The sequence below is a fragment of the Portunus trituberculatus genome, chromosome 48, assembly GCF_017591435.1.
Source record: "Portunus trituberculatus isolate SZX2019 chromosome 48, ASM1759143v1, whole genome shotgun sequence".
Lineage (NCBI taxonomy): Eukaryota > Metazoa > Arthropoda > Malacostraca > Decapoda > Portunidae > Portunus > Portunus trituberculatus.
Window position 1 is genome coordinate 4637362 of NC_059302.1, and position 11063 is coordinate 4648424.

General features: G+C 36.5%; 1 protein-coding gene across 7 annotated transcripts in view; it reads left to right on the forward strand.

Moving 5' to 3' along the window:
• LOC123498953 overlaps positions 1-11063 on the forward strand; it is an 86544-nt gene that overhangs the window by 22823 nt on the left and 52658 nt on the right. For all 7 annotated transcript variants that reach the window (XM_045246546.1, XM_045246551.1, XM_045246548.1 and 4 more), the window contains 3 exons: positions 6572-6648; positions 7545-7701; positions 10518-10663. In XM_045246546.1, the coding sequence (XP_045102481.1) occupies positions 6572-6648; positions 7545-7701; positions 10518-10663 (380 nt within the window). The remainder of the gene's footprint in view (positions 1-6571; positions 6649-7544; positions 7702-10517; positions 10664-11063) is intronic.

The window sequence follows — 11063 nt, forward strand, 5'->3', positions numbered from 1 at the left end:
TGGATATTATTGTCAGTCTGAGAACTATATTAATGAAATTATATTTTTGATAGCAAAATCTAACATTTCCTTGCTAAGTCCAGTAGTTATCAAAAGTAAACTCACTTACTCACACTCTCAGGGTTTCATTTTCAGGGTTAAGAATATGGGTAGGCCTTATTCCTTTTGTTCCTCAAGAGGTGACCTGACTAGAACTATGATGATGATAGTAGAAATAAAGGACAGCAAAGTAGGAGAGAGAGAGAGAGAGAGAGAGAGAGAGAGGAGGGTATGTAGACAGTTATTAAGAGTCAAATGGTTTGTGTATGTAAATCTTTATTAAAGTATTGCTGTAATTCTCTAACATCAGTATTGCATAGCAACTTATTTTCTTTTCTATGTACTACCTCACATGCCTGCACTTGAAGCTTCTCATTTCTACATTCATATGTTGGCAGTTCTTCTTTCTCTTGACCAGGGGTGGGTGAACCTTGGCACATGTGCTATATGTATTTATGGTAGTTGAGTGGGGCATAAAGGGGTCAGAAGAGAATTTTCATATATTCTTTTTGGGGTGTCCTAAATGCAATGTAGTGAGGTAACTGATACAAAATATTCATTTTTTAAAAGTTCAGGAAAAATGCTACATAAGCTTAAATACATGTTTTGATCTGGTATGACTGTTTAGCTGTCAAAATTGCATTTGAAATGTTATGGTCAGTTTTGTCCAAAAAACTTGGATCCTCAGAGAAGTAATATTTAGAAAAAAATGATAATTTAAAAAGTTCTTTAAATACTTGGGAAATTTTGGTTGGCATGTGGAAAAATTTTGTGTCAGAGATTTTGAACTCAAAAAGGTTTCCTGTCTGTACTTTAGACCCTCTGATTCCTTGATTGCCAGGCAGAAAGGGCAGGTTGAGGAATCATGTGACATTAAGACAAAGTGAAATGATGATCGCCCATACTCTCAGACTCTTTGGCTTTCACATTTCTACTCATCCTATTAACCCCTCCCTTCCTGGCAGCAGGGCAGATGAGTGAACTACCAAATAAAGAAATTGTCTTTACATAGACTCTACTGACTTTCATCCATACGTCTATATATAGTTTCCCCGCAAATGGATATTACTAATTGACATCTATATATAGACTCTGCCACAAAACTGAACAAGCAATTGAATCTATATATAGACTCTGCTGCAAAACTGAACAAACAATTGAATCTGTATATAGACTCTGCTGCAAAACTGAACAACCGATTGAATATATATGTGTGTGTGTGTGTGTGTATATATATATATATATATATATATATATATATATATATATATATATATATATATATATATATATATATATATATATATATATATATATATATATATATATATATATATATATATATATATATTTTTTTTTTTTTTTTTTTTTTTTTTTTTTTATGGAAGAGGGAGAACTATCAAGGGCAAAGAAATAAGGATTAGAAGAAAAAGGCCCACTTGAATTGTAGTCTCCATGAAAGAATCAAAAGAATTAGTCAGAATTCAGGGACAAATGTCTCGACACCTCTCTCTTAAAAGAAGTTAATTCATAGGAAGATGGAAATACAGAAGCAGGCAGGGAGTTCCAGAGTTTACCAGTGAAAGGTATGAATGATTGAGAATATTGGTTAACTCTTGTAATAGAGAGTTGGACAGAATAGGGATGAGAGGAGCAAGAAAGCCTTGTGGAGCAAGGCTGCAGGAGGAGGGGAGGCATGCAGTTAGCAAGATCAATAGAGCAGTTAGCATGAAAATAGCAATAAAAGATAGAAAGAAATGCAGCATTTCGTTGGTGAGAAAGAGGCTGAAGACAGTTAGTCAGAGGAGGGGAGTTGATGAGATGATAAGCTTTTGATTCCACCTTATCTAATAAAGCTGTATGAGTTGAACCCCCACAAACATGCGAAAAATATTCCATACAAGGACGGATAAGGCCCTTGTACAGAGTTAGCAGTTGGAATGGGGAGAAAAACTAGCGGAGACACCGCAGAACGCCTAACTTCATAGAGGCTGTTTTAGCAAGACATGAGATGTGAAGTTTCCAGTTAGGATTATGAATAAAGAACAGATTGTGGAAGAGGGGAGACAGTTGAGTTTCATTGAAGAAGAGGGGATAGTTGTCTGGAAGATTGTGTCGAGCTGATAGATGAAGGAATTCAGTTTTTGAGGCATTGAAAATTGCTAAATTTTCTCTGCTCCAATCAGAAATCTTAGAAGATCAGAAGTCAGGCATTCTGTGGGGTCCCTACATGATCTGTTGACTTCCTGAAGGGTCGGACGTCTCTGAATAGACATGGAAAGATGCAGGATGGTATTATCAGCGTAGGAATGGATAGGCAAGAAGTTTGGTTAATAAGGTCATTAATAAATAATAGAAAGAGATTGGGCGATAGGACAGAACCCTGAAGAACACCACTGTTAATAGATTTAGGAGAAGAACAGTGGCTGTCTACCACAGTTGCAATAGAATGGTTAGAAAGGAAACTTGAGATAAAGTTGCAGGGAGAAGGATAGAAACTGTAGGAGGGCAGTTTTGAAATCAAAGCTTTGTGCCAGACTCTATCAAAAGCTTTTGATATGTCTAACGCGACAGCAAAAGTTTCACCGAAATCTCTAAAAGAGGATGACCAAGACTCAGTAAGGAAAGCCAGAAGATCACCAGTAGAGCGACCTTGATGGAAGCCATACTGGCGATCAGATAGAAGATTGTGAAGTGACAGATGTTTAAGAATCTTCCTATTGAGGATAGATTAAAAACTTTAGACAAGCAAGAGATTAAAGCTATAGGACGGTAGTTTGAGGGATTAGAATGGTCACCCTTTTTAGGAACAGGCTGAATGTAGGCAAACTTCCAGCAAGAAGGAAAGGTAGAAGTCGATAGACATAGTTGAAAGAGTTTGGCCAGGCAAGGTGCAAGCACGGAAGCACAGTTTTTGAGAACAATAGGAGGGACCCCATCAGGTCCATAAGCCTTCCGAGGGTTTAGGCCAGCGAGGGCATGGAAAACATCATTACAAAGAATTTTGATTGAAAACATGAAATAGTCAGAAAATCATCCAAGGTGGAGTTGTTAGTAAAGGTTTGAGAGAAGAGTTCAGCTTTAGAGAGAGATGAGATGGCAGTGGTGCCATCAGGATGAAATAAAGGAGGGAAAGATGAAGAAGTAAAGTTATTGGAGATGTTTTTGGCTAGATGCTAGAAGTCACAATGGGAGTTAGAATTTGAAAGATTTTGTCATTTTCTATTTATGAAGTAGTGTTTGGCAAGTTGAAGAACAGACTTGGCATGATTCCGAGCAGAAATATAAAGTGCATGAGATTCGGGAGATGGAAGGCTCAAGTACCTTTTGTAGGCAACCTCTCTATCATGTATAGCACGAGAACAGGCTGTGTTAAACCAAGGTTTAGAAAATTTAGGTTGAGAAAAAGAATGAGAAATGTACCCCTCCATGCCAGACACTATCACCTCTGCTATGTGTTCAGCACAAAGAGATGGGCCTCTGACACGGAAACAGTAACCATTCCAGGGAAAATCATAATAATACCTCCTCAGGTTGTCCTCAACTGGCATAGGCAAAGCTCCAGAGGCACCTCCGCATATGAGGATTCTAAGGATGGATTGGAGAAATAGGACAAGATGCAGAAATGAGATTGTTATTGGAGGAGCCCAATGGAGATGATAGGGTAACAGCATAAGCAGAGGGATTAAAGATAAGGAAGAGATCAAGAATGTTGGGCATATCTCCAAGACAGTCAGGAATACGAGTAGGGTGTTGTACCAGTTGCTCTAGGTTATGGAGGATAGCAAAGTTGAAGGCTAGTTCACCAGGATGGTCAGTGAAGGGAGAGGAAAGCCAAAGCTGATGGTGAACATTGAAATCTCCAATGATGGAGATATCCATAAAAGGATAGAGAGACAGAATGTGCTCCACTTTGGAAGTTAAAGAGTCAAAGAATTTACTATATTCAGAGGAGTTAGTGGAGGGATAGACAGCACAGATAAATTTAGTTCAAGAATGATTGTTGAGTCTAAGGGGGCCGCTGTGGTGCAGTGGGACCACATGTGCTTTGTGGGCCTCAGGGGTCTCAAGCACACAGGTTCGGATCCTGGCCACAGTCCAAGGTTAAGAGGGGCATCCACTCAAGGTAACGGTTCCCAAATGCCAAAACCAACGTCCTCCTGACTCCTTTGTCAGGAGGCACCGTCCCAGCCCAAATATAATATGGAAACTGGACAGGGGGAAAAAAAAAAAGTGACTGTTGAGTCTAAGCCAGATGGTGGAAAACTTGAAATACTCAAGAGCGTGGGCACGAGAGCAAGTTAAGTCATTGCGCATATAGACTCAAAATCCAGCTTTAGAACAAAAATACAGTAAGTCCTCAATTTACGATAGAAATATGTTCCTTAAAACCTTATCGTAAACCGAACCTGTGTAAATCAAACCCGTTTTTACACAGATTAGATAGGAATACGTTCTAGCTGAATACGGAAGTCAATAGAAAAAAGTAATCAAATTGGACAAGCCATGTATTACCGGGGAAAAAAAAATAAAAACTAACTGAACAAGAATACTGTTTTACTTACCTTTCTTAATGTTAATCTTCTGTATAGATCCTCTCCTAGGGTAGAGGACTATATATGCCCTTCCTTTGTCCCTTCTGAGGCTAAGGGGCAGCAGGGACCTCGCCTACCTTACTCGGAAGGAGGGCTCACAGGAGAATGATCAGCTGATGTTGCAGATGAAGTGGGTGATGCACTGGCCGAGTGTGATGCAGGTGAATCATATCCTTCAAACTGGTCACTTGAAGTTGATGACCCAGCTTTAATTGACGAAGTTGAAGGTACAGTGAGTGAAATGGATGGTCTAGCTACAGGTTTGAAAAAAGCTGAGATTGTGGACTGTTTCTTCTTTTTATGTTTCTCGTCATATAATTCTCTGTAGATTTTCATCGTCTGTTTCATCTCATTAACCACATTGCTACTCTTTTGGGGTTAGGGTCATGTTCTTGCAGCATTTCCATTGCATAGTCAATAAAACTGAAAGCTTTTTGCAGAGTCTTGATGTCTTCACCACAATCTAAATTACGTTTCTGTGACATTAAATGCGGAGAATAATGTAAGTATTTCACCCAGCACAAGGTTTCACTATGCTTGTAGTGGCGGTGCGAAAGTGACTAGTTTGTAGTTGGCTGCGCGCGGCATAATTACAGCATCAAGTTTGGTGGGAATTTTAAATATTGTAACTGCGAATTTTTTATTGTAAATTGAAAAAATGGTAGAAATTGTCAGCTATCGTATCTGCGAATTTATCGTAAACCAAACTATCGTAAAATGAGGACTTACTGTAATATGGTTATAAACAAAGGCTCCCTGGCATCTCCCTTTCCCATCTGCCAATTGTGACTTGTGCTGCCGTGGTTATCAGAATAACATTCTCCTGTATTCTATCTGTAGTTTTTCATTTATGAACATACATTAACACCAAAGGCTTATTAGTGGTGAAAATATCTGGTAATCAAACGGCCACACATTTGGTCATATACAAAGCTCTGTCATCTTCCTTCTTGCAGCGGCCACTGTACCGTTCTGATACCGTATTACTGGTAATACCAATATTACTGTAATACCGGTATACCAAATGCTGGTGTCCATCCTTAGTCCTGCCGCAGTCTTGAGAAAAACATTCTTCAAAAATTGTAAAAAAATATACATTGAAATTTTTATAAACTTGAGGTTTTACTAAGATTAAAACGACTTACCTGGTTTATAGGTATCAATTGTCAAACTTTTTAATACTCGAACAGCTATTTGGAATTAATTAAGTTCGAGTATTGAGTCTCTACTGTAATGATTTATTTTATGAATTTTGTTACTTGTAAGGAATCGTCTATATATAAACCACGCTACAATTTAGTGCAGTAAAATAAGAAATGCCTTTATATAGACGATCTGACAAAAAGTCCATTTATTTATAGATCATCTGGCGGGAAGGGGTTAATATCTCATCTTCATTTTCACACTCCATATTCCAGCATTTATTATCTCCATTTTTCAGTGATTATATGTGCTTATATCTTTTATATACAAGCATAAGAGGAGTTAGAGACATGAGAGAGAAATGACATTGAGTGAAATGCACCACTGTCTTTACTGGGAGGCAGAGAAGCAAAATGAGGAGATTTCTCATATCTCAAGGCCTTAGTTACTGGTCTTAAATAAGTGTAAAAATAAAGGCTAACATGATATGCTTCTGGCAAGTGATAATGTTTCCTCTGTCTTTCTAGCTGTAGGTAGTAATCTAAAAGATATTCCATAGTAATATAAGCAAACATGACTACCTTTATTTCAGATCCAAACAAATATTCATATTTTTAGAAAATGTGAATATCAGTAAAAGAAAAATATGATTTCATATAACCATTAATATAATTTGAACATTTCTCATTAACAATAATCATGTATTCTATTGTTAAGACCTCAACTACAATCAAACTTCAAGTTTCATATTGAAGAATAGTGAGATAGAATATTAAGTGTTTAAAATTTTTCAGATCAGTTTGAAGTCCTGTTTTTTGATGGTGTGGCTAAAGTGCTTCGCTCCACTGCATTAGCAAAAGTGGACTCAAAGGTATGTTACTTCAAAAATTATAAGTGTAGTCTCACAATTATACTTTTGTCATTTGTTACCTATAACTCTTTCAAAATAGGTACTTTAGTCAGAAGAAGCCTTGCTCACTTTTGTTCATACATTTCACCTTTGCATGAATATACTCTTATCAAGTGATGAAGTGAATGCAAGGGCTATGTATTCTTATATGAATATGAACATTGAATTTCTGTAAATAATGTTGCTTTCAGCACAAATATGAATGTACATCATGTTAGCTTTCACAAATGTTTTTGTATGTGTGTGTGTGTGTGTGTGTGTGTGTGTGTGTGTGTATTTATGTGTGTTTGTGTTTGTGTTTATGTAGGAGGCACACTGATAAAGAGCAACAAAACAGTGAAAAACAAAGGACCACCATGGTGCTAATTCCTGAACAAAATAAAAAAGAAACAGTAGTAAAGAATACAGGATAAGTGTCTTGAAACCTCCCTCTTGTAAGAGTTCAAATCATATATATTCATATATGAGATACATCATTTCGATTATAGTTTCTTAGTTTCTTTGTTATACTTTAATTCATATATATATATATATATATATATATATATATATATATATATATATATATATATATATATATATATATATATATATATATATGTGTGTGTGTGTGTGTGTGTGTGTGTGTGTGTGTGTGTGTGTGTGTGTGTGTGTGTGTGTGTGTGTTCATTTGTGTTTGTGTTTCCTCTCTTTTAATTTTCATCACTTCCTCCATTGAGATTCTATTTATATATCTCTCATCACTTAAAATCAGTTGATGCAGAAATTAAAATCATTACATGTTTACTAGAATTTATATTCAGTTTGTATCATGCATCATGAATTATAAAGCTAACATACATGATTTTTTATAACAGCTGGGTGAGATAGAGGAACAGAGAGGCACTCCATCCAAACAGCCTGTGACAGATGATGAGGATAGCTTGTTGTCTCCAGGAGCCACAAGTGCTAGCTCTACTGACTCGCGCTCCTCCAGCCCTGAGCTAGACCAGTCTTCTGCAGTGACTGGCAGAGGTTACTATTTTTTATGTATTTATTTAGTTTCTAATGAATTAATTTCTAACATTGTCGTTTCTCAGCCTTTTAGCTTAATGACAAGAACTGTATGATTTAAAATTACAAGAAATGTAAAGCATCAACTTCTTTTAAACATTGAGAGGCAAATGATTTGATTCACAGTTTAACACTCAAGTGCTGAAGTGCAGATATAGTCTGTAATAGAAGCATATTACCTGTAAGGGAAAGTAGTGAATAGGTAACACATTTGATTTGTTCTTTTCTACCAGTTATGGGAGGTGGTGGCGTAGTGGATAAAGTGGTAAGCATGGGATCAGGCAGATGTCCATGCGTAGGTTCGAATCTCACCACATACCGCTTAGAAACTATGCCATTTGTCGAGTGGTTTAAAGTTACCTACATGTCACCATGATACCCAGGTTCTAGGTGGTTACACCAAAGATGCACTTGGGTGGTGATAGGGGCCCTAATATGGGTACTACTATAAATAAAATTGCATGCGCCACTAATGGCAGAAGCCTAACAGCATTTCCCCCATATACTCGTACTCCTCAAGTATGCCTACAGGCAATATAGGCCATAACATAAATAAAAGAAAAAAAACATAGCAGAGAGGTTTTCAACTTGTATCTGACAAGATAGGTATGGTGTGCTAGCTATTTGATCTTAACACTCACCCATGTGTCTCCTAACTAACCTACAATCACAGAAAGCATCACTGAATATAATTATAAATAATTGATAACTTCATTGTGCATGTGTAGCCAGGAGTTAGGTGATAGCTGGGTGGTGAATTGTAGTCACTGGGTTCCAATCCAGCAGCTGGTCATGTTTTTGTAGCTAAAGGTAGCTTCCTTATGTTTATTCAATCAATCTGAGCTTTTAAGTTTTCTGAACTTGGTGAATTTATATACAAGTAAGTAGTAGAATGGTGTAAATATGTCTGAAGAGGACTGATATAGCTGGTAGGTAGCTAGCAACTGCTACGTGAGGCAGGTAGAATTGCTGCCTCATGGTTTCCTCTGGTGGGTTCACAGGTTATCACATCAGAAAAGAAAACACCTTTCACTTTCCACTCACTTTTACCTCTAATCTTATTTAATTTGATCACTGATACTTAGTTTGTAATAGATTTACTGTGATTACCCTTTAATGTAACTTAAAATTTATCTACAAGTCACAACACAAGCCAATACAGACTGTCCTCATTTAACGAATGTCCTATTTAAGACAACCGTGAATGGAATAAATGGGCTGTGATGAGATAACATCATGGGAAAGAGAGATGCTGGTAGTTGCACATGGTTTAAATGAATGGAAAGCAATTATCAGTCCTTGAATAGGGATTCGTCCTTGATAGTCTTACCTGGTGTTTCTTCTACATCTGATTTGCTGACTATGTAACATGCATGAAAGAGGAACCAGTCTCATGTTACAGTAAACTTTGATGTCAGACCTGTATGTGTATATATGATTGTTCCAGTGAATTATAATCTAGTGTCTGAAGAGTTCATTACGACACCTTCAGGAGAATATGCTTTTGATTCTTTTGTGCTCGAGATGTACAGTTATATGTCATTGCAGTAAGGCTACCTATGAGTTAGAAGTGTACAGTGGTACCTCGAGATACACGTTTAATTCGTTCCGTGATGGAGCTTGTATCTCAAAATGTTCATATCTCAAAACAAATTTTCCCATTTAAATGCCATTAATCCATTCCAGCCTCCCTAAAAAGAGCACCCAATCTTTTTTTTATGTACTTTTTGGTAAGAAAAAGGTATTTATAAATAATAATTATTGTATAGATACATAATAAAAGTTAACAAAAGAGAATATAAATAGATAAACTACTCTTATAAAGTATATTTATCTCTAAGGGGTGCATTCCATGGGACGTTTCCCTACTGCATCCCTACCCTCACTTGGGACTGTTGATCAGCTGGAATGTACAAATATAGCCACCCACTGAAGTCTGGCTGCTCTATTTGCTCTATTAATTACAGAAGAGCTTATTGACGATCCTGTTAGCATTATTCATAGAATAAAGGAAGTTTTACGTAGGCAATAGAGAGAGAGAGAGAAAGAAAGAGAAGGGGGGGGGTGCTGCCTCCATAGAGGTTTGTTTACATTGTTCCCCTATCAATGATAAGGGTATAGAGTAGGTAGGCAGAGATGGGAGAAATTTGTTTTGCCTTTTCAGTTACGTACACATGAATACTTTATCAATGCATTGAAATTTATAAAATAAAAGCATAATTTTATTTATTCTTCTTACCTTGGAGACAGATGTTTTTGGCTAATGGTGGTGAATCACAGAGGAGGGAGGGAGGGAGGAAGAGATGCAGGCACTATAACACATAAACATTAAATGTCAATTAAAACTGCACTTTCTTTAAATAAACAAAAAAAAAAAAAAGTAAGCAAATATTGTGAAAATGATAAAAGAACAATCATAATGCATAGGATCCATGAGAAACACGTAAATACTAGCTTAGCTGAGGCTGGACCAATGTGCTGAGCCGCTTACTAGCAGCAACATCCCCAAGCTTAACTCATATCTCACAACAAAAACTGGACCAAATCGTAACTCATATCTCAAAGAGCTCATATCTCAAGTAGCTCACATCTCAAGATACCACTGTACATGCTTTGTGTCACTACTACTTGTAGATTATTTGTTTAGGTACTTTTAATTAAAAAAATTTTTAAAAAGGTATGAGAAGGCAGAGAATACAGATGATACACATAATTCATATCTCTTTGTTTAATTGGATGATTTGTGGGAATGTTTATTAAGATAAATGCATTTTCAGTTGAAGAACTCATGGAAGTGGAAACTGTCACACCAGTAAGGAAAAACATCTTTGATGTTGAAATAATTGAGCAGAAGAGGAAGTCAAAGAGAAAGGCAGCGGTTGAAGAACTTTTTCAGTCATTGAAAAAAAGACGCAAATATGAGGTAAGATTTTTTTACATTATGATTAATACAGGAAATAATCTACTGTAATAATGCCTGTAATTATGTAATAACACGAGATGAGTAAATAAATTAATGAATGGGAGTTTGTAACACTTGAAGCTTTTTTTTGTTCCTGATACTTTCCTCTTGAAAGTCCATATTTTAGTAAAGAAAAAAAAAGCAAGACTTCCACAGTGTAAAGTTCAAAGGATATATATATATATATATATATATATATATATATATATATATATATATATATATATATATGTGTGTGTGTGTGTGTGTGTGTGTGTGTGTGTGTGTGTGTGTGTGTGTGTGTGTTGTACAGGGTTCAAATGGGGCTCATAGCGTCCTGTCTCCATGTCTCCATGTATCCAATTTTTCTGGCTTTCAACAT